We start from the raw sequence: 24,958 nt of genomic DNA on the forward strand, positions 1-24,958 counted from the left end.
GGCTATCCGTAAATAAAATAAAAACAAGAAAATGGTGCCATCTGGTTTATAAGGAATTTGAAATGATTTATACTTTAACTTTTGATACTTAAGTATATTTTAGCAACTACATGTGCTTTTGATACTTAAGTATATTTTACTTAGAGGGTGACTTTTACTTGTGGTGTCTACTTTTACTCAATTATGACAATTGGGTACTTTTTCCACCACTAATTATTGGAAGGGGAATGCTGCCTTATAACATTGGGGGATGTGCTCAGGGTCAATGCATCCTGGAACACAAACTCCGCTCTTGAATCCCCGTCACGTCATCGCCGTCTCGTGGCTTGTGAGTGTGTAGGCCACTCGCAAAAACCGAAAGGACCGATAAATTCGACACACATCATCAATTTTTTTTTTACATAAATGGCGACCGAAGGCGAATATGAGTCAATCCTGTGCGTTAAACCCGACATCAATGTTTATCGCATACCACCGAGGGCTACAAATCGTGGATACAGGTAAATGCAAAGGGTTGGCCCATTTTTGGGGTGTTGGACTAAACGCGCGGTGCCGGTGGTTCTATCTGTGGTCATCGTGCTGCATTGTGTGTGTGTGCGCCTATCTGTCTGTTTGCTCAAAATATGTTTACCGCTGTCGATGTGTGTCTAATATTTGTTTTGCGTAGGCCTATGAGTCATTCATTATTCTGCCCCATTGGCAATATTGATGTTACACTCGCAAAGCTGGCACTATGAGTGCGGATGAATCGACAGTGAATGGCATGATATGTCTATTTACGTGTGTTGTTTATCACCATAGTTTACACAGGAAATGTATTGGTGTAATGCATTGACAGCAAATCTTATATGAATGTATATAGGTGATAAATAACTCTATCCTTTGGCCAAGGCTAGCAATCATTCTACAACAGTCTTATTATGATAGTAACATTTTATTTCAGAATTGCTCAAATAATGAAACCATTGTCTATTAAGGACAGCTGAAACAAGCAGTGCCAGCTGCCAGGGAGGATAAAAAGTAGTTTCAGCAGACTACTGTTTTCAATCTGGCCTATATGTGTGTGTGTGGCCCAGTTAACTGTAGGCTAAATGGTTTTAATTGAGATTCTCTAAGACCGTAGATGATCTGATATGCTATTAATTGGGGTTTGTGATCTTCATAATAGTCTTGCTTCAGCCTTCAGGTGTTATAAGAACAAGACAATTGGGTCAATTCAGAAATATCTCCATATTACACAGTACTATTTGTTACAGAAGCTGTCTGAGAACAGTTTAAATAGGCACTGTTTACTGACATTATGATGTACTTCCTGTTTTGCTGTGTTATTGGCTACCTCTGACCTGGGTATTAACTGTAGGGCAGCAGACTGGAAGCTGGATGTGCCTGATTGGTCAGGGCGCATGCGGATCACGGCGAAGGGCAAAGTGGCCTACATCAAACTGGAAGACAAGGTCTCAGGTGAGAGAGTCATGAAACTGTGTGTGTGTTGCACAGCTGCCCCTTTGTCCCAGCATTGCTCACCAGGCACCCTTTCGATGTAGCCAGTAAAATGAACTTCATACAGCTTATCTGTGTGGTTTATTATTATGATGTTTTCTCCTCCCATCCTGCAGGGGAGCTGTTCGCCCAAGCCCCTGTCACAGAGTATCCCGGCATCGCAGTTGAAACCGTAAGCGACTCCAGTCGCTACTTTGTCCTGCGAATACAGGATGGCAATGGTGTGTATATGAGTGAAAGCCCCTCCCTGTGCATTCATAGCTGTCAGACTTTTACACAGGTCATATAGTTTTATGTCAGCTTCCTTTAGCAGGTTATGGTACTTTCATCAGTCTATGTCAACATCATGTCTCGGATCGCATTTGAATTTGTCAGCTCTCCTCAAATGTCAATTCGCAACACACTGTCAGCTCCATGCCTATGCACTCATACAGCTATGTCAACCTACTCTCTCAGGCCGCAGTGCGTTCATTGGTGTTGGATTCGGGGATAGAGGGGACTCTTTTGACTTCAACGTGTCTTTGCAGGACCACTTTAAGTAAGTGATGGAAGGTCACTCCAGGGACATTGTGACTGTCAAGGCACTCAAACACTGGTGCTTCACCATTTCCCACTAATAACAAACATGCCTACTGTGGTCTGTCTGCAGCATAAGCTGCCAGCCAAAACTGTCATTGAGTATGCTTGTTCCAGATATTGCAGTTTCCAAAACAACTGTGACATTGCTTTTTCCAGTGTCAGTGCATAGTAGGTTGATTTTGTGTGTGTGTCTCACAGGTGGGTGAAACAAGAGAATGAGATCAGCAAAAACCCTCAGGGGGCAGCTTCGGGACCAAAGCTGGACTTGGGATTTAAAGAAGGACAAACCATCACCCTTAATATTGGGGTAAAGACCTGGAACAATTAAACTAGATCATTCTCATAGAAATTGTATAACAAAATCATAGCCTGTGACCCTGGGGTCTGTTTGTGATTGGCCATTTAACTTTTCACCAACAACCAATATTCCTTAAGCGTTCCAATTTCAATATTTCTCTCTATCATCCTTTCTCTCTTACCAGCAAGGCAAAAAAAGGGATAAGCCACGCTCACAGGGGGCAGGTGGGTCTGGTCTCCTACCGCCGCCACCAAAAGGAAAGATGGCTACTCCTCCTTCCTCTACCTTCTCCAATCACAACACAGTGCCTCAAACAGGAGGCCCAGAGATCGGTACAGCAGTTAAAACTCTCAATAAAGCCTTGAAAATGTTTCTTTATAGCTAAATGAAGCTTTAATTTGGTAGCTTTGATTGTTTTTTCTTTCTCTCTCAATTCAAAGGGGCTTTATTGGCATGGGAAACATATGTTAACATTGCCAAAGCAATTGAAATAAACAATCACAAATGAACAGTTGCCATTGAACACGCAAAAGGGTCTCTTTTTCTCTCTCTAGGCTGTTTGCTAGATCTGGACAGTAGTAACTCCAACACTGTGGTCCAATCATCCAACCCCAGCACTGATCTTTGGGGAGACTCCACTCCTGCAAGGTAACTTGTTACAACTGTCTGTGATGAGCTTATTTTAGCCCTTTTTCTTGTTATGCTATGACATACTACCAGTCAAAAGTTTGGACACACCTACTTATTTCAGGGTTTTCTTTATTTTTACTGTTTTCTACATTGTAGAATAATAGGAAAGACAATCTATGAAATAACACATGGAATCATGTAGTATCCAAAAAAGTGTTAAATATATCAAAATGTATTTGAGATTCTTCAAAGTAGCCAGCCTTTGCCTTGATGACAGCTTTGCATACTCTTGGCATTCTCTCAACCAGCTTCATGAGGCTGTCACCTGGAATGCATTTCAATTAACAGGTGTGCCTTGTTAATTTGTGGAATTTCTTTCCTTCTTAATGTGTTTGAGCCAATCAGTTGTGTTGTGACAAGGTAGAGGGGTATAAAGAAAATAGCCATATTTGATAACAGACCAAGTCCATATTATGGCAAGAACAGCTCAAATAAGCAAAGCCTGCCATCAAGGCAAAGGGTGGCTACTTTGAAGAATCTAAAATATTTTGATTTAACATTTTTTGGTTACTACATGATTCCATATCTGTTATTTCATAGTTTTGATGTCTTCACTATTATACTACAATGTAGAAAATAGTACAAATAAAGAAAAACCCTTAAATGAGTAGGTGTTTCCAAACTTTTGATTGGTACTGTACATGCTTGATATTCAGTAACACCGGTATTGCTATGAGTCAATCAGCCTGTAAAAATTGTATCTTTATCTTCAGTTCACTCCCCCCAACATCGCAACAACAGCACACTCTGAATTGGGGCCAGTTTTGAGTCCACGTCACTGCATTTTTTTATTTGATTCCATCGCTGAACGCACCGCCTCCCTCTGTCGCTACAATACAACAGAAAACTGTCCAAGAGACAAGGAACACCATGTACTTCTAGAATGTCTTTATCAAAACTATTCATGAATGTGGGCTATAATCTCCTCCCAAAGTAAAAAATAATAATGAAGTTATATTTTGGATAATAATGCAAATCTATCGCACATATTCAATGTTTGGTCATATGAGATTTATGGGAGGTCTTCAATACCGCCTAAGGGCTATGATGATAAGATCTTCAATTTCCTGTTATCACAAGAGTAGCAGCAATATTACAGTACTGCTTTTTACCCAGAAACAGTGCCCTCTTGTTAATGTTTACCTAATCGTCACGACATGCTTGATTTATAGAGGACAACACATAGGGAGACATCCTTTCCCATATGGTTTTCTTCTGGTCATAATAGGGGAAAGGATTTGTAGTAATGAATTGTAATTGCTAGGACAGTAGCTCAATTCCGATTCTCCTCAGTGTGCATTTGTTCACTCCCCCCTCAAGGATTTAAAAGCATTGGATTAGTGTGTGCATTGGCTGGATGGAATCTCCCATATTCCTTATGCTTGCATATCAACTATAGTGGGTTTTTGGGAGAAACGGAGTAGATCTCATATTGTTGAACGTACCTGTTACCTTTGTACTGACCACCTCACACACTGGGCCTTTTTGAAGAGAGAAGAGCATGTATCTGTGTTTACTTTGTGGAGGACTTGACAGAGCACTCTACAGTCCATTTGTAGGTAGGTAGTTGTGATGTAGTGTACATTGGATGAAAAATGGGTTAAAATGCATATTTGTAATGAAAAGAATGACAAGTAAATCGGTATAAAACGAATGATGTGCGCAAAAGTGCTATTCAATATTTAATTTGTCTGTTTATGAAATAAGTAGCCTGGGATGCCAGATCTGTGTTTGCCTGCTCCTCTATCAATAGCCAATGCAGAAACCAATCTGGCAACCAGGCTGTGAAATATGATGATTGTCTAACAGTGTAATTTTGATGAATCTATGACAACTCCAGCTATTGTTGGAGAGGATGTGCTGCTGTTTATTGATGAATGCTGTTGGGAGTGAATGACTAAAGTTGCCTCATGTCAATCGTGTTTGTTTACATTCCCCAGAACATGGTTTCACATGGCTCTGTCACTGGATGTGTACTTATGATTTATTACCTTGGTCATCATTACTCATCATGACATGCGAAAGTGGCAATAAAAACCTTCAAAAGGTGCTGTGTCTTTGTGCAATTTATGGATGATGCATGGTAGAAAAAAATAGACTTTCATTAAGCTTTGAGGGTAAAAAATGTTTGAAAGTTCGAGTTATTATTTAGTGAGAATGTTCAACGAAGGGTGTTTTTTTTGACTTCAAGGTTTTTCTTTATTTTCTACATTGTAGAATAAAGTGAAGACATCAAAACAATGAAAGAACTCAGGGAATTATGTAGTAACCAAAAATGTGAAGAATTTATATATTTAATCAAAATATATGTTGATTTGTTTAAAGTAGCCACCCGTTGCCTTGACAGCTTTGCACACTCTTAGCATTCTCTCAACCAGCTTCATGAGGTAGTCACCTGGAATGTATTTCAATCAACAGGTGTGCCTTGTTAATTTGTGCAATTTCTTTCCTTCTAAATGCGTTTGAGCCAGTCAGTTGTGTTGTGATAAGTTAGGGCTATCTTCTGTACATCACCTCTATTTGGTAAAAGACCAAGTCCATATTATGGCAAAAACAGCTCAACTATGCAAAGAGAAATGACAGTCCATCATTACTTTAAGACATGAAGGAAGAAACCACTACTAAAGGACACCAATAAGAAGAAGAGACTTGCTTGGGCCAAGAAACACAAGCAATGGACATTATACTGGTGGATATGTCCTTTGGTCTGATGAGTCCAAATTGGAGATTTTTGGTTCCAACCTCGAAGTCTTTGTGAGATGCAGAGTAGGTGAATGGATGGTCTCCGCATGTGTGGTTCCCACCATGAAGCATGGAGGAGGAGGTGTGGGGGTGCTTTGCTGGTGACACTGTCAGTGATTTATTTAGAATTCAAGGCACACTTAACAAGCATGTCTAACACAGCATTCTGCAGCGACATGCCATCCCATCTGATTTGCACTTAATGGGACTATCAATTGTTTTTCAATAGGACAATGACCCAACACCTCCAGGCTGTGTAAGTGCTATTTGACAAAGAGGGAGAGTGATGGAGTGCTGCACCAGATGGCCTGGTCTCCACAATCACCTGACCTCAACCCAATTGAGATGGTTTGGGATGAGTTGGACCACAGAGTGAATGAAAAGCAGCCAACAAGTGTTCATCATATGTGGGAACCTCTTCAAGAAAATCATTCCAGGTGAAGCTGGTTGAGAGAATGCCAAGAGTGTGCAAAGCCATCAAGGCAAAGGTTGGCTACTTTGAAGAATCTAAAATCAAAAATATATTTTGATTTGTTTAACACTTTTTTGGTTACTACATGATTCCATATGTGTTATTTCATAGTTTTGAGTTCTTCACTATTGTTCTACAATGTAGAAAATAGTACAAATAAATAAAAACCAAGCTGTGTGTCCAAGCTTTTGACTGGTACGGTATGTCAAAGGTGTTAGAAAACATGGCTTCCCAAAATACATTCCAAAAATTTGGATATTCATATTTCAAGTTTTACATTTACATCCCTATATCCCCTGACAGGGAAAAAGTATGTCAAATAGTTGTTGTAGCTGTCAACCTTTACCACTAGGGGGACAGCCCAACGCTGACCACCACAGAGCCACTTTGAATTGCTTTGTACATGCTCTGCTCCCAATTGTCATACTTGAGTAAAAGTAAAGATAAGTTTAATAGAAAATGACTCAAGTGAAAGTCACCCAGTAAAATACTACTTGAGTAAAAGTATTTGGTTTTAAATATACTTAAGTAACAAAAGTAAATGTAATTGATAAAATGTACTTAACTATCATAACTAAAAGTACAAGTATAAATCCTTTCAGATTCCTTATATTAAGCAAACCACACTGCACGATTTTCTTGTTTTTATTTTATTTACGGATGGCCAGGGGCACACTCCAACACTCAGACATCATTTACAAACGAAGCATTTGTGGTTAGGCAGTCTGCCAGATCAGGTAGTAGAGATGGCCAGGGATGTTCTCTTGTTAAGTGTGTGAATTGGACCATTTTCTTGTCCTGCTAGTCATTCAAAATGTAACAAGTATTTTTGGGTGTCAGGGAAAATGTATGGAGTTAAAAGTACATTCTTTTCTTTAGGAATGTAGTGAAGTAAAAATAATAGTAAAGTACAGATACAAAAAAAAACTCCATAAGTAGTACTTTAAAGTATTTACACCACTGTGCTTTTAACCTGCCACCCCAGCCTCAATATATCTACTCACACCTATATACTGTACACGGACATGAATGTTAACACAGGCCCATGCCGATTCCCACGTTGAACTACCTCACATTATCTAAAGCACGAAAGGTTAAAAAATTAAAGGCCCAGTGCAGTCAACGGGACTTTTTGGGGTTTTATGTACATATATTTACACACTTTTTTAGTGTGAGGGAATTTTGGCCTTCCATGGTGACATCACAATGCGGTAAATTAGTTACTTGGCCAATAAGAAACAGAGTTCCAAACCTCAATGCCAATAACAGCTAATTTTCAGTTCGACACTCAAACCACCCCCAGACAGTCCTAGCAAAATACTTGCTTTAGAAATTGCTCTTTGCTAAGAAGATGTTTTTGTCCTTCAGACATTTGAGAAATGGACATCTCAAAGAAAAGCTAAATCAACATATTTCTTGAATTGTGTATCGGAGCCTGCTGGTAATCAAGGCAACTTCTGGAAAGTGGTAAAATCGTTCAAACAAAACTCCACCCCGTCGTAATGTCGTAATGCCCAGCAGGTTTTGAAAGCCTCTGGTCCCATACTAGACAAAACGGAAATTTGTAGTGCTTTTAATAACCATTTTGCGTCAGCTAGCCGTCTGTTTGAAAGGATAATCTATGAAAATGTATCTCATTCCACTAGAGGGAGTCCTTTAGTCACATCAGAACAGATTGTAGAGAATGAGGCAGACTAGGCAAGTCAGTTAAGAACAAATTCTTATTTACAATGACAGCCTTGGAACAGTAGGTTAACTGCCTTGTTCATGGGCAGAACAACAGATTTTTACCTTGTCAGCTCTGGGATTCAATCTAGCAACCTTTCGGTTACTGGCCCAACGCTCTAACCACTAGGCTACCTGCTGGTTACTGGTGTGATAAGGTGAGTCTCGGTGAGAGGTGTAGGAGTCAGGCGCAGGAGAGCAGGGATACTGAGAAGCGTGTTTAATATATATATAGTCCACCAATACAAAAATGGCACAGATCCCTCTATATAAGGTCTCACAGTTCATAGAGCAGATTAGAGAAAACAAAACCGAAACTCGTGCCAAACGCACGGAGGAACAAACTCAGTTCCGAAAAATAAACTACACGTGCGTAAATAGGAGAACAAGAAATATCAACGATCAATGAGCGCAAAACCCCCACAAACTTAATCCCGCACGAAATAAGGCAGGAAACAAGCACCCTATATACACACAGAAATAAACGCAATTGAAACCAGGTGTGAAAATGAACACAGACAAAAAAAACAGAAAAGGAAAAAGGGATCGGTGGCGGCTAGTAAACCGGCGACGCCGAGCGCCGAGCGCCGCCCGAATCGGGAGAGGGGCTATCTTCGGTAGAAGTCGTGACAACTGGCCCAACGCTCTAACCACTAGGCTACCTGCTGGTTACTGGCCCAACGCTCTAACCACTAGGCTACCTGCCGCCCCTCCACTCTAACCACTAGGCTACCTGCCGCCCCCACATACTTCATTTTCATTTCAACCATTTGATTTCTATGGTGTAATGTTTATGCAGGAGATGATTCACTTGACCTCTCCTGACTACAGCTCTCTGCCCCACTCGTCTTTGAACCTCTAACCTGTATTTTGAACTTGACAAATTGCATTCTAGGTTTTATCCCTAAGATTTGGAAAGATTTGGACCAACTCCCAGCTAAGAACCTTTTTTAACTTCTCAATCTTTTCTACATTTCCACTAATCTGGTTTCAGACTTGGACATAGCACTGTTTCAGCCACTATGCTTGTTTCAGCTGATGGGTTAAATCACCTAGATCATAAGAATCGTTGTGCTGTCTTATTTAGAGACCGTTCCAAGGCCTTCGACACAGTTGACCATTCCCTACTCATTCAAAAACCGTCTGAAATGGGCCTGGATAAGGAGTCTTGCAAATGGTTTGAGAACTATTTGACAAACAGGACACAATGTGTGCTTTCAGGTGGTGATAAGTCTAGTTTCCTTGATATTACGCAAGGTGTACCGCAGGGGTCGATTTTGGGACCTGTTCTCTTTACTCTTTATACAAATAATATTGGTCTATGTATTAAATCCTGTAATATGAATCTGTGTACAGTAATAGATGCCATCGCACCGACTGTTGACCAACGTATGTTAGAGCTGCAATCTGATTTTGTTACCTCACAGAAAGCCCTTGTTGATTTAAAACTTTTACTTAATGCAGGCAAAACTAAATATACAGTATGTTGTTCTCTAATTCACAGGAAAATATCTCACATGGGCTACACATTCGCTCATTGGATGCTTGGTTCTCTTATCGAACGGGGTCCCGCCTATAAATATCTGGGCGTTTGGATTGATAAGATCTAATATTAAAGAAATGTATACAGATGAGCTAATTAAAAAGCTAAGATTTAAGATGGGCTTATTTTAATGATCTTTTCGATCTTACCTCTCTACGAACAGCAGGAAGCTGTCACGGATTCCCTGCTGCGCAAAATGGATTCCCTGCTGCCGATAGAGCAGTTTAAAACTCTGGAGTTAAATTCGTTTACTGAAGCGTGCAATTGTTTCAATCAAATCAAATCAAATTTATTTATATAGCCCTTCGTACATCAGCTGATATCTCAAAGTGCTGTACAGAAACCCAGCCTAAAACCCCAAACAGCAAGCAATGCAGGTGAAGAAGCACGGTGGCTAGGAAAAACTACCTAGAAAGGCCAAAACCTAGAAAGAAACCTAGAAAGGAACCAGGCTATGAGGGGTGGCCAGTCCTCTTCTGGCTGTGCCGGGTGGAGATTATAACAGAACATGGCCAAGATGTTCAAATGTTCATAAATGACCAGCATGGTCAAATAATAATAATCACAGTAGTTGTCGAGGGTGCAGCAAGTCAGCACCTCAGGAGTAAATGTCAGTTGGCTTTTCATAGCCGATCATTAAGAGTATCTCTACCGCTCCTACGGTCTCTAGAGAGTTGAAAACAGCAGGTCTGGGACAGGTAGCACGTCCGGTGAACAGGTAAGGGTTCCATAGCCGCAGGCAGAACAGTTGAAACTGGAGCAGCAGCACGGCCAGGTGAACTGGGGATAGCAAGGTGTCATCATGCCAGGTAGTCCTAAGGCATGGTCCTAGGACTCAGGTCCTCCGAGAGAAAGAATGAGAGAAAGAGAGAGAATTAGAGAGAGCATACTTAAATTCACACAGGACACCGGATAAGACAAGAGAAGTACTCCAGATATAACAAACTGACCTTAGCCCCCCGACACATAAACTACTGCAGCATAAATACTGGAGGCTGAGACAGGAGGGGTCAGGAGACACTGTGGCCCCATCCGATGATACCCCCGGACAGGGCCAAACAGGAAGGATATAACCCCACCCACTTTGCCAAAGCACAGCCCCCACACCACTAGAGGGAATCTTCAACCACCAACTTACCATCCTGAGACAAGGCCGAGTATAGCCTGAGTATAGCCTACAATGTATTATTATAACTTGTTGTAATAACCTGATGTATTTATAGCTGTCTGATAGTTTCTTAATCATTTTGTTGATGTAATTTTGTCAGGCACCATTGTAAATGAGACACTGGTCTCAATTGGGTTGCCCTGAATAAGTAGAAGTATATAAAAAATATTTATTTTATTAACCCAATAATTATTTGATAATGAAATAAAATAGCTGCATTGGACCTTTTAATAGACCTGACACATTCGTCACAAATACCAAGTTGACACAACAGGGTCAGGGGGACATGGGAACAGGGAACATCACGTGAAGAACACAGTGGACAGACAGATTGATAAGTGTGACAACTAGCCAGGCAGAGGCTGGAAGTCAATGAAGAGAAGGAGTGGGGGAGAGAGAGGGGGAGAGAGAAAGAGGTGGGGGTGAGAGGGGGCTAGTGTGACTCCATGACTGGTTGCTGGTGACATGACCTAGACAGACGAGAAGGAAGAGTGAGGGAGAGGCGAGGAACAGGGGGTCAGTGCATGATCTCTCCGCGGCTGGTCGCTTTTAGCATTGCTGACAGAGAAAACGAAGAAAGGAGATGGATGGATAGTGAGAGTCATGAGAGAGATGGAAAAAGGAGAGGAGGTACAGTCTCAATGACTTCCACTGAGCCTCATCTATCTCTCTCTATTCCCCCATCTGTCCCCATCCGTCCCAGGATATCGTTCAACTGATCAATTGGCAACACGTGGCTCATACACATACACATAGTTCTGAGGAACGGGACTTGCAACGCTATCAGTCTGTTAATGCTTTGAAGATGACGTACTGTGAAAATACCAAGAGGGTCTGGACCAAGCTCAGTGTCAAATATCCTTACATTTTTCACATTCAAGGGATAACTTAGCCAAGTTGGAAATTAGCATATTTGTTTCCTTAGTCTACTGACTGTATGTACAAGAAAAGACTGCAATCCACACTTTGGTTATTTTCAACTAGCCACTGCCACCAACTGCTAATATTAGCATTTTCTAACCAAAACCCATGTAAGTAAATGTCCCCCGTTGGTATGCTTTAAATTTCATGCCCAAATCATCCAAAATAAACTTCATTTGAACTACACAATCTCTTTCAGAGATGATTTGGACATGATATTTGAAGCATGCTAACTAGGGGACATTCATTATCCTACATTAGAAAATGCTCAAATTAATGGTTGGTGGCAGTGGATAGTTGTGGCAGACGAAGGGATGTTGCTCTCAAAACACAGTTTAGCATGATGTTTCCGTCAACTTGGTGGTTGTCGATTCCGGAAAACTATTTTTGGATAAATGTGCTGTATTTCGCTTTAGGTATTTGATTTAGGTGTTTTCAGTATTACCATAGACTCTCATTAATTCTGAAAATATATCTGAAACATCTTTCAAACACTTCAATCCAACTCATATTATAAAAGTATCCTTTTCAGGAGGACGTGACTGAATAGCATCTTTGAAAAGTCACTTTATTAGGTTATGTAATGTTATTCTTTACCTTGTGATTCAAAGTATATTTGAGAGTTATGACATTTGTATACAAGCACATGAGATTCTAGTTCTGATTCCAATGCTCTCATGTCCTACATCCATCATTTTTTAAAGTTGCCTCACAAACACAGGCCTGGTCGAAGGCAGTGCTGGGGTTCAGGTGTCAGACCGCAGAGTGCCTGACTGCACTAGTCGTGCGCTAGGCCCATTAACAGACTTGTAGCTACTGGATGCTAATATTAACTTACCCATCAGAGACTGGCACCTTATGTAAAATTGTATGTCAACATTTAATACATTTCTATGAAACTCTAAGCCAAAATATGAGACAGATCGGTTTGAATTTAGTTGGCATGGGATGTTCTGATATTGTGGCCACGAGAAAATACATTTTACACATACCTAAAATGCACTTTCTTGCATCTCTCTTGATCTTTCATGCCCTCACTCTCCCTCTCTCTCACACACACAAACTTTGGCATACTTTTACAAGCACACACCGTTAATGACTCATATCAGGTGAAATGTCAGGAGTGAGCCGCGGTTGTAGTCATTTATTGGAGCTGTGCAGCAATCCTTCTCAGCCCCCTCCAACCCAGCCCCTCTCCTTCCCATGTGTAATACCCCAATTAAACTGTCCAGCCGTTAACGAGCCATAATTAACGAGTTTTGGCCGAGTGAGTTATAACCTGGTGTTGTTAGCCTGGCAGATGACAACTGTATTTTATCCCTCCATATACATTTACTACTGGCTAGTGCCCCTTTTCTGCCGCCATTTTCCGCCCCTGGTTTTGCTCATAAACCCAGAGTTTTTACGCTTTGATTTACGCAAAGGACAAAGGACACAAAGGACAACCCATTGTAGTGTGACCTTTCTTGCATTGGGTGCTTCAACCTCAGTGTTTTACAAGGGGATCAGGGGTTGTATCACCCAGGACTCAACATGGAATCAGTGGTTTGTAAGGACTGACTGTTGGTCTTTGGGATCTAATGTAGTCTATGGGTCAAGATGACTCAAACCCAATAGATGTTGAATTCTTGTACTGTTTTTTCTAATTGGAGAAAGTGGTAAATATCGTCTTAGGTAACCATACCAAATGTAACATATCAGACTAATTTGAGTGTCCTGGATTTACATATTTGAGACCAGGTTGTAATGTAAAGTGTTAGGTATGAATAAAAAAAACATTGAATGAGTGACACAACCACATGAACCACATGAATGACACAACCACATGTTTTCCAGTTGCCTTGTGTTGGTTGAGTTACAGTTCCATAATGTTTTGATTTGACTGGGTTCAACATACTGTACATGTAGATATCTTGCCACTGACCTCGCTGTCGTTTCCAAGAAGTTGCGAGTGTCAAACGAGCAAATGTATTCAAGCTAATAAATTGACTAGCCAAACACAGTCAGGCAGAATTGACCCATGTAGGGTTGTACACAAAGACTTATTACAATAGTCCTAAAGAATAACTACTTTATTGACAGACTTATTGTACATGAAGTTAGTGTGATATATGCGCATGGTGTTTACTGTCCATGTACACTACCAGTCAAAACTTTTAGAACACCTACTCATTCAATGTTTTTTCTTTATTTGTACTTTTTTCTATATTGTATGAAATAACACATATGGGAATCATGTAGTAACCAAAAAAAGTGTTGAACAAATCAAAATATATTTTATATTTGAGATTCTTCAAATACCCACCCTTTTCCTGTCACTGGATGTGTACTTATGATTTATTGCCTTGGTCATCATTACTCATCATGACATGTGAAAGTGGCAATAAAAACCTTCAAAAGGAGTCGTGTGTCTTTGTGCATCTTATGGATGATGCATGGTAGAAAAAATTTGACGTTAATTAAGCTTTGAGGGTAAAAAAAACATTTGAAAGTTAGATTTATTATTTAGTGAGAATGTTCGACGAAGGGTGTTTTTTTGACTTCAAGGTTTTTCTTTATTTTCTACATTGTAGAATAAAGTGAAGACATAAAAAACTATGAAAGAACTCAGGGAATTATGTAGTAACCAAAAAAGTGTTTTGATGTAGTAACCAAAAAAGTGTTTTAAAATATATTTTGATTTGTTTAAAGTTGCCACCCGTTGCCTTGATGACAGCTTTGCACACTCTTGGCATTCTCTCAACCAGCTTCACCTGGAATGCTTTTCCAATAGCCTTGATGGATTTCCGACATACGCTGAGCACTTGTTGGCTGCTTTTCCTTGACTCTGTAGTCCTACTCATTCTAAACCATCTCAATTGGGTTGAGGTCGGGGGATTGTGGAGGCCAGGTCATCTGATGCAGCACTCCATCACTGGAGGTGTGTTGGGTCATTGTCCTGTTGAAAAATAAATGATAGTCCCACTAAGCCCAAACCAGATGGGATGGCGTATCGTTGCAGAATGCTGTGGTAGCCATGCAGTGTCACCAGCAAAGCACCCCCACACCATAACACCTCCTCCGGTGGGAAATACACATGCAGAGATCATCCGTTCACCCACACCGCATCTCACAAAGACACAGCGGTTGGAACCAAAAATCTCAAATTTAGACTCCAGACCAAAGGACACATTTTCACCGGTCAAATGTCCATTGCTTGTGTTTCTTGGCCCAAGCAAGTCTCTTCTTATTATTGGTGTCCTTTACTAGTGGTTTCTTTGCAGCAATTCGACCATGATGGCCTGATTCATGGCCTGACTCGCCTGGTTCACCAACTACTTCTCTGATAGAGTTCAGTGTGTCAAATCGGAGGGTCTGTTGTCCGGGCCTCTGGCAGTCTCTATGGGGGTGCCACAGGGTTCAATTCTTGGACCGACCCTCTTCTCTGTTTACATCAATGATGTCGCTCTTGCTGCTGGTGATTCTCTGATCCACCTCTACGCAGACGACACTATTCTGTATACTTCTGGCCCTTCTTTTGACACTGTGTTAACAACCCTCCAGGCGAGCTTCAATGCCATACAACTCTCCTTCCGTGGCCTCCAACTGCTCTTAAATACAAGTAAAACCAAATGCATGCTCTTCAACCGATCGCTGCCTGCTCCTGCCCGCCTGTCCAACATCACTACTTTGGACGGCTCTGACTTAGAATATGTGGACAACTACAAATACCTAGGTGTCTGGTTAGACTGTAAACTCTCCTTCCAGACCCACATCAAACATCTCCAATCCAAAGTCAAATCTAGAATTGGCTTCCTATTCCGCAACAAAGCATCCTTTACTCATGCTGCCAAACATACCCTTGTAAAACTGACCATCCTACCAATCCTCGACTTCGGTGATGTCATTTACAAAATAGCCTCCAAAACCCTACTCAATAAATTGGATGCAGTCTATCACAGTGCCATCCGTTTTGTCACCAAAGCCCCATATACTACCCACCACTGCGACCTGTACACTCTCGTTGGCTGGCCCTCGCTTCATACTCGTCGCCAAACCCACTGGTTCCAGGTCATCTACAAGACCCTGCTAGGTAAAGTCCCCCCTTATCTCAGCTCGCTGGTCACCATAGCAGCACCTACCTGTAGCACGCGCTCCAGCAGGTATATCTCTCTAGTCACCCCCAAAACCAATTCTTCCTTTGGACGCCTCTCCTTCCAGTTCTCTGCTGCCAATGACTGGAACGAACTACAAAAATCTCTGAAACTGGAAACACCTATCTCCCTCACTAGCTTTAAGCACCAGCTGTCAGAGCAGCTCATAGATTACTGCACCTGTACATAACCCATCTACAATTTAGCCCAAGCAACTACCTCTTTACCTACTGTATTTATTTATTAATTTATTTTGCTCCTTTGCACCCCATTATTTCTGTCTCTACTTTGCACTTTCTTCCAATGCAAACCAACCATTCCAGTGTTTTTTAGTTTTTATTTTACTTGCTGTGTTGTACTCACTTCGCCTCCATGGCCTTTTTATATTTTATTTATTTATACATATATCTGTTTGCCTTCACCTCCCTTATCTCACCTCACTTGCTCACATTGTATATAGACTTATTTTTTTTTCACTGTATTATTGACTATATGTTTGTTTTTACTCCATGTGTAACTATGTGTTGTTGTATGTGTCGAACTGCTTTGCTTTATCTTGGCCAGGTCGCAATTGTAAATGAGAACGTGTTCTCAATTTGCCTACCTGGTTAAATAAAGGTTAAATAAATAAAAAAATAAAAAATAAAAAAATTCACACAGTCTCCTCTCAACAGTTGATGTTTAGATGTGTCTGTTACTTGAACTCTGTGAAGCATTTATTTGGGCTGCAATTTCTGAGGCTGGTAACTCTAATGAACTTATCCTCTGCAGCAGATGTAACTCTGGGTCTTCCTTTCCTGTGGCAGTCCTCATGAGAGCCAGTTCCATCTAAGCGCTTAGTGGTTTTTGCGACTGCACTTGAAGAAACTTTCAAAGTTCTTTATATTTTCCGGATTGACTGACCTACTTCAAGTGTTTTAGTACTAGTCTGTAATCTCAGGATTTAACCTTGTAATGATGGACTGTTGTTTCTCTTGGATTATTTGAGCTGTTTTTGCCATAATATGGACTTGGTCTTTTACCAAAAATGGCTATCTCCTGTATACCACCCCTGCCTTGTCACAACACAACTGATTGGCTCAAACGCATTAAGAAGGAAAGAAATTCCACAAATGAACTTTTAACAAGGCACACCTGTTAATTGAAATGCATTCCAGGTGACTACCTCATGGAGCTGGTTGAGAGAATGCTAAGAGTGTGCAAAGCTGTCATCAAGGCAAAGGGTGGCTATTTGAAATATCTCAAATATAAAATACGTTTTTATTTGTTTACACTTTTTTGGTCACTACATGATTCCATATGTGTTATTTTATAGTTTTGATGTCTTCACTATTATTCTACAATGTAGAAAATAGTAAAAATACAAATAAAGAAAGACCCTTGAATGAGTAGGTGTTCTAAAACTTTTGACCGGTAGTGTATGTGCATTGATGGTATGAGAAAGAGAGCTGACAGGACTACGTGTTCATGTGTGGTCTGTTCAAGGAATTCTCCCATTGTTTGTGATAATGTTGACTGAAAGTGTGTGTGAGTGGGTTAAGTGAATGCTGTGTGAACTGTTTGAGAACTTTGTAGGCCCACAAGTGAGAAAGGTGCAGAGCAGGGGGTTGGGGATGATGATGGCTCGTCGTGGTTAATAAACTGCGGACGGTCTATTTTTAAATGTGGCACCCTGGGAAGATCTCACTGTGTGTGCTTGGTACTCTGTGTGTTAGTGTCTGTATGTGAGGGTGTGTTTGTATGTATGCCGATGCATGCCAGGGTGTCATGTTATGGTTCTTAAATAGTGTTCAGTTACTCGCACACCACAATGCAAATGCGTCATAACAAGCAGCCATTTTGTTCCAATCTTCTTTGGATCTTGTTTGTCATGATAAGTGAATGACAGTCACCGTGTCGTCTTGTGGAGTGAGATGGTCCCAAACACATAAAATGGCCTCTGTATTTCCGTCCATTTGCAATGGGGACGATGACGTTCTGCTGACATTGTGCATTATTATGGGATTTTGGAGCACCCTGCTGTGCAGGCGAGCAGATTTATTGTTGTATCATAATACCAGTTCCTTCTATGGCAAGGAGTACGGCTACTTGTTGAAGGCCAACTGCCTACTGCATGGAGTTCACATTATGGAGTGATAGTCATGTCCCACTAGGCACAGGCGTCAGTTCAACGTTTAGTTTTGATTTACATTTGGTTGAGTTAACCTGAATTCAACGTGAAATCAACAAAACATGTCACCATGTCATTGGATTTAGGTTAAACGTTGGGTGAAAAAGACTGAACTTACCCTTACGTTGGTGACTTTTTGCTAATCCAATCAGTTTTCCACGTTAACTCAATGTCATCACATTACATTTTTGTTGTTGAAATGACATGGGAACAACGATGATTCAACCAGTTTTTTGCCGAGTGCAGTGCTTGCAGTCGCAGTTGTTATTCTACTTTTCAAGTCCAATAATAAATCAGAAATCAGAAATCTGATCAATTTTCCTGCTTAACTTAATACAGTAGAGTAGCCAGATAACTTACTGTAGAATCAACACAAAATGCAGAAGACTTTAACATTTGTAAATATCATAGCAATCTAGAGAGGTAGGCCCAGCAAAACTTTGAATTTATGAGTTTAATCCAAATGATAACACATAATAAAATGTTTATTAGACTCAATTCCAACCACAAGAAATGATATGACATACAGATGACATTTACATATGATAAAAAAACATTAGAATACAGAAACACCATCATCAAGTCACACTTAGAATTTACTAGATTGAAAACATCGAAATGATAATTGTAAAGTGCTTACAAGTCCCTAAAGTAGCCAATTGCAGCTGTGTCTATCCCCAAATGCTATCCAGTATCAACAATGACTTGATGGATATTTATCTTACAGTAAGTGCAACTGTAGTGGTATTATATACTGTACAATGTCTTTTTAAGCACCAATGTGACACATCAGAGGATAAGTACAGTGGGGCAAAAAAGTATTTAGTCAGCCACCAATTGTGCAAGTTCTCCCACTTAAAAAGATGAGAGAGGCCTGTAATTTTCATCATAGGTACACTTCAACTATGACAGACAAAATGAGAAAAAAATTCCCAGAAAATCACATTGTAGGATTTTTTATGAATTTATTTGCAAATTATGGTGGAAAATAAATATTTGGTCACCTACAAACAAGCAAGATTTCTGGCTCTCACAGACCTGTAACTTCTTCTTTAAGAGGCTCCTCTGTCCTCCACTCGTTACCTGTATTAATGGCACCTGTTTGAACTTGTTATCAGTATAAAATACACCTGTCCACAACCTCAAACAGTCACACTCCAAACTCCACTATGGCCAAGACCAAAGAGCTGTCAAAGGACACCAGAAACAAAATTGTAGACCTGCACCAGGCTGGGAAGACTGAATCTGCAATAGGTAAGCAGCTTGGTTTGAAGAAATCAACTGTGGGAGCAATTATTAGGAAATGGAAGACATACAAGACCACTGATAATCTCCCTCGATCTGGGGCTCCACACAAGATCTCACCCCGTGGGGTCAAAATGATCACAAGAACGGTGAGCAAAAATCCCAGAACCACACGGGGGGACCTAGTGAATGACCTGCAGAGAGCTGGGACCAAAGTAACATAGCCCACCATCAGTAACACACTACGCCGCCAGGGACTCAAATCCTGCAGTGCCAGACGTGTCCCCCTGCTTAAGCCAGTACATGTCCAGGCCCGTCTGAAGTTTGCTAGAGAGCATTTGGATGATCCAGAAGAAGATTGGGAGAATGTCATATGGTCAGATGAAACCAAAATATAACTTTTTGGTAAAAACTCAACTCGTCGTGTTTGGAGGACAAAGAATGCTGAGTTGCATCCAAAGAACACCATACCTACTGTGAAGCATGGGGGTGGAAACATCATGCTTTGGGGCTGTTTTTCTGCAAAGGGACCAGGACGACTGATCCGTGTAAAGGAAAGAATGAATGGGGCCATGTATCGTGAGATTTTGAGTGAAAACCTCCTTCCATCAGCAAGGGCATTGAAGATGAAACATGGCTGGGTCTTTCAGCATGACAATGATCCCAAACACACCGCCCGGGCAACGAAGGAGTGGCTTCGTAAGAAGCATTTCAAGGTCCTGGAATGGCCTAGCCAGTCTCCAGATCTCAACCCCATAGAAAATCTTTGGAGGGAGTTGAAAGTCCGTGTTGCCCGGCAACAGCCCCAAAACATCACTGCTCTAGAGGAGATCTGCATGGAGGAATGGGCCAAAATACCAGCAACAGTGTGTGAAAACCTTGTGAAGATTTACAGAAAACGTTTGACCTCTGTCATTGCCAACAAAGGGTATATAACAAAGTATTGAGATAAACTTTTGTTATTGACCAAATACTTATTTCCCACCATAATTTGCAAATAAATTCATAAAAAATCCTACAATGTGATTTTCTGGATTTTTTTTCTCATTTTGTCTGTCATAGTTGAAGTGTACCTATGATGAAAATTACAGGCCTCTCTCATCTTTTTAAGTGGGAGAACTTGCACAATTGGTGGCTGACTAAATACTTTTTTGCCCCACTGTATTGTCTTCTGGAAGGTCCAAAAAATATTTTCTCTTTCACCTCTGAGTTTGTGAGTTCATGATCGTGTGTCGCCACTCCTTTATCCCTCTCCCCTTCCCTCCCTCTCTGTCTCGTTCCTGATGACCTCTCGCCCTCTCATTTTCTTCCTCTCCTCCTCCAGCTGTATCTTTTCCTTCACCTGCAACCAGTCTCCTCCAAGGTAGCCCAGCACATCGCCGGGCTTACCGCGAAGCCTAGGCTGCGGGTGAAGTAGTGACAGGAAAAGGGAACTGGCCAGTGGGGTGAAACAGGCAAACTGGGGGGCGACCGGATGGGATTTTCTCTTGCTCCGATTCGGCTTGTCTTCATCCAAACTCCTCATGATGTCCTCGTCTTTTCCTTCCCCCCATAGGTCTAGTTCGTCGTCCTGACCATCTTGCTGGTCAAACCACTCTTGGTACTTGATGTACGAGCGGTCATCGGACGCGGTCTGCGTCCAGGGTAGACTGCCAGTCAGCATGGCGTAGATGAGGATCCCCAAGGCCCAGCAGTCTGTACTGACCTCCACCGACACCCACACCCTCTTGATCTTGTTGTCCAACCCGTTTCCTCCATCAGGTTTTGATGCAGTATTATGCCTACTATCCTCCGACTCCTTCGCTATCTCTGCCTCGGGCGTACAGTAAGCAGAACTGTACCACACACCGGGTACCTTGGTTCCCGTGGCCTTGGCCATGCCGAAGTCGCCCAGTTTGACCCAGCGGCAGGCAGCGTCGACCAGGAAGATGTTCTCGGGCTTGACGTCACGGTGGACGAAGCCTAGGGAGTGGAGGTGGGTTAGGGCACCGCACAGCTGGGAAACCACCCTCTGGACACAGTCCTCCTCCACACCCACCTGAGACATAGACATAGGCACAGTTGAACTACATTTCCCATTCTGTTAGTTACCAAAGATTCATAACAGAACACACTGACAAATGTCTCATGGGCGTGGATTATTATTTATTTTTTTACACATACTGTATATTATACCTCAGGGACAATGACGTCGTATAGATCACCGAAGAGGCTGGCTTGCTGGGCGAAAACGTAATGTGAGGGGGTGGAGAAGGCAATGCCCAGGGCCTTGGTCAGGGACGGGTGGGTGCAGAAGGAGAGGGAGAGGTTATACTCTCGCAAAAAGGAGAAGAGATTTGTGGAATCACGAGGAAAGAACTTCAGGGCCATTGGAGTTCCTTGAGGGAAGGGAAAGAGAGAAAAGTGATCAGAACAAAAGAAAGAAAGACATTCTGGAGATATGAGGCCAGGCAAACTGGGGTTAGGATTAAAACAGATCCATAGTTTACCTCTTTTCCGATGTACAGCCAACATGACCTTCCCGTACGACCCCTCCCCTAACATCTTGACCACCTGGAAGTGGTCCGAGGTCTCCAGTGATGTAAGCGACTGGGCCGTGAGATGGCACATCTCGTCCAATAGTCTCGTGGCAGCCTGTGGAGATGGGAGCATGACAGATATCTGTCATGATGCTTATCACTAAACCAGATGTAAAGATTACCCTTTAGAGCCCTATGAACGGCTTGATGGACAGTTTTTGGACACCTCCTATTTCAACAAAGCCGTTGATTTATTCTGATTGGTTGTTGTCTGTTCCATTGATTGGCACCAGGAGAGCTATTGTGGGATTTTTCTGGATTTGCCGACCGGATTGACCCCAAGGCTCCCCATTAGTACATCTCTGTTGCATAGCTAGCTCCACAGGGTTAAGCCCAGCCCAGACCCCTGCCAGCATGGCATTACTTGAATAGCCTGTAGGGACATGGATTTAACACCTTGGTTATGTAACTTTGTGTTGGGGGAAAGAGAGTTGTGTGGTTTGTGGATTAAGCTTGTCTTGTCCTCTACCCCACTTCTATCTACTACTCAATATGGATTACAATAGTGGAACGTTCCGTATCAATAGTGTAAGCAGAAACAGTATGGATTGATATGAATATGAATCAATATAATGGGTAAACACTTTATAAAACCTATCATGAACAAGCATTAGTAAACTGTTAATAAATAGGTATTTCATTATTTACAAGCATTACAAGGATTCCAATTCATAAGCTTTCATAGCATTTATAATCATTTATAAAGCATTTAAAAACATGTATAGGCATTTACAATGTATGTGTTACCAAATAGTGTATACTACACATTCAATTGGTTGTATTTAATAGCCTGCTGTCTAGTATCAGTGTCACGTGTGATAGCATTTTGTCACATAACGGGGACATCTCACATCGGTATAAGGCAGAAATGTTGCTTGCATTTCTACAGCTCAATATTAACCGGCTATTTACATTTGTGTTGTTTATCCTAAATGAAAATTCAATGAAATATAAATATTCTAAGCATTATGAGTACATTTGTGTGTGTGTGTGTGTGTGTGGGGGGGGGGGGGGTGCATTTATGTATGATGTAATTCTACATTGGCGTAGTCAGCAAGGAAAATACACTATTGTAACAGAGGCTGTACATGCATTAGAGACTGGACCCCCCCTTGTTTATGTAACAGTGCAATAAAAGGGAATTTCCTATTAATACATTTCGGGAAAACATTTATGAAGTTAAACTGGATGAAATCAATTCCAGAAGAAGTCAGCATCTTAGAAAACTTCTACAAATGTCTCCCTAAACCTTGATGATTATTGGCTGAATGAAACACATTGCTCCTAATTCTTACTTGGTTGCAGGAGAAAATGGGGTAGAGAGGACGGCTTACTTACCGTCATTTTGGCTCTGTGGTTGACTTCACACTGATATTGTGATGTTCCTCACAGACAGGTTGCAGTGAATCTGTATCCCTGCCCACATCCACCAAGTAGTGCACCTTTCAGAAATGCTTCCACAAAACATAAGCTGCACTGTAGCGCTTCCAATCACAAGGTAAAAGAGTCCTTGCTCTAGAGATCTTGTCGAATAGTTGTCCGTGTCTGTCTTTCTCGGCAATGGCCCTTCTATCTCTGCTGTTTGTGCGTTTTGATATCTCCTCCCCTACTTTAATCCTTACATTATCTTGCTCCCCTGTTCCTCACCTCCGCACTCCTCCCTCATTCTCTCCCTCCTTCCGGATTCTCTGGTGAGCTGTCTGTCCCATCAGTCGAAAGCCAGCCACTCCCACTGGTGCCTTCCCTCCCTGTTGTGGAGCCCAAGGCCAGTCAATGTTTTGAGTTTGATCTGTCAGTCAACAAATAAACGCCTGTGTCTATCCTGTGTCTATCCAAACACTTATCTAGACACTCTCTCATTTTCCACTCTCTCTCTCCCTCCACTCTTGCTGCATTTCACCTTTGAAGAGGAGCAAGAGAGGGCATGCCACTCTGACAAACCTGGGCTTGGATAACCATCTGTGTGTGACCTGTGCTTAACAAGCGGCACACATCACAGGCTTTCAAATGACGGCCTCTTTTCCTCAACTTGTCCACCTGTTTTGTGCCTCTTTCATTCCTTCTGTCTTTATTCTGTCTTTCTGTCTTTCAGTCTGACTTTTTGTCTTTATTCTGTCTTTCTGTCTTTCTTTCTGTCTTTCTGTCTTTCTGTCTGTCTGTCTGTCTTTCAGTCTGACTTTTTGTCTTTATTCTGTCTTTCTGTCTTTCTGTCTTTCTGTCTTTGTTTTTCTTTCTTTCGTTCTTTATTTTTTTATTAATTCTTTCTCTCTTTCTTTCTGTCTTCCTCTCCAACTCCCTCTCTCCCCTCATTTGACAAACCGAACAGCTGCAGGGGGTCACGCACCAAAACAGCTTTATAGTGCGATCCTCTCGTACCTCGAGTGTCTGCCAACTCTATTTCCTCCAGCTTGCCAACTATCCAACTATCTCCCCCACCGCCACCCATCCGACCACCAGCTATTCTGCCCAACATCTTTTCTAACCCCTCCAGCCCCCCTTGGGGCAGATACATTTCTCCGTGCCTCGCATTACCACGCAACTTACAACTGTACTGTCACTTTAGCTGTGTTAGCAATATGTCCTCAGTGTTACATGTTCATGTGTAGCAAAGTTCTGGGTGACACTTCATTTAAAGGGTCCCTACTGCAGCCTGATGGTCTGGGGTTACAAGCTATTGGCCAGTCTTTCATTTTTTTTACCATGTCCGTGTCTGAGTGATGGAAACGGGAAGAACAGTCCGTGTTGTCCCTGATGATCTTCTTGGCCTTCCTGCGACACCTGGTGTTGTAGGTGTCCTGTAGGGCAGGCAGTGTGCATCCAATCGTGTGTTCGGCTGAGCTTTCCACCTTCTGGTAGCACCTTGCGGTCAGCGGGGGAGTTGCCCTACCAGACTGTGATGCAGCCCGACGGTATGCTCTTGATTGTGGTCCTGTAGAACACTGAGGGCCGTCGGGGACAGGCTAAATTTCTTCAGCATCCTAAGGTTGAAGAGTCGCCGCCGTGCCTTCTTCACCACAGTGTCCGCGTGATTCGACCATTTCAGCTCCTCTGAGATGTGTACGCCACGGAACGTGACGTTTTTAACCGTCTCCACGGCAGCTCTGTTGCACCGAGTGGAGTTCAGTCCCAGGGCTGTGAGCTTTGCGGTGAGCTTAGAGGGTACTATGGTATTGAAGGCCGAGCTGTAGTCGAT

The 24,958-nt window shown here is 41.9% G+C and overlaps 2 protein-coding genes across 4 annotated transcripts; one reads left to right on the plus strand and one right to left on the minus strand.

The window, feature by feature from the left end:
* The first annotated feature begins 241 nt into the window (after positions 1–241).
* LOC129831296 (adaptin ear-binding coat-associated protein 1-like) lies at positions 242–5,116 on the plus strand. Of its 3 annotated transcripts, none has more exons than XM_055894555.1 (8): positions 242–500; positions 1,366–1,461; positions 1,617–1,721; positions 1,957–2,038; positions 2,278–2,386; positions 2,562–2,709; positions 2,932–3,025; positions 3,781–5,116. In XM_055894555.1, the coding sequence occupies exons 1-8, from the start codon at positions 425–427 to the stop codon at positions 3,833–3,835; spliced, it is 765 nt and encodes a 254-aa protein (XP_055750530.1). In that variant the 5' UTR covers positions 242–424; the 3' UTR covers positions 3,836–5,116. The 3 variants fall into 3 exon arrangements, with proteins under 3 accessions (XP_055750530.1, XP_055750531.1, XP_055750529.1); XM_055894556.1 differs by having other exon boundaries at positions 1,369–1,461; XM_055894554.1 differs by having other exon boundaries at positions 244–500; positions 1,361–1,461.
* A 13,383-nt stretch (positions 5,117–18,499) lies between these two features.
* Positions 18,500–23,398, minus strand: LOC129831297 (serine/threonine-protein kinase SBK1-like). Its single transcript, XM_055894558.1, has 3 exons — positions 23,104–23,398; positions 21,362–21,820; positions 18,500–21,224 (listed from the first exon to the last, which is right to left on the minus strand). The coding sequence occupies exons 1-3, from the start codon at positions 23,107–23,109 to the stop codon at positions 20,430–20,432; spliced, it is 1,260 nt and encodes a 419-aa protein (XP_055750533.1). The 5' UTR covers positions 23,110–23,398; the 3' UTR covers positions 18,500–20,429.
* Positions 23,399–24,958: the final 1,560 nt, after the last annotated feature.

This window comes from Salvelinus fontinalis, chromosome 32 (genome assembly GCF_029448725.1).
Source record: "Salvelinus fontinalis isolate EN_2023a chromosome 32, ASM2944872v1, whole genome shotgun sequence".
NCBI lineage: Eukaryota > Metazoa > Chordata > Actinopteri > Salmoniformes > Salmonidae > Salvelinus > Salvelinus fontinalis.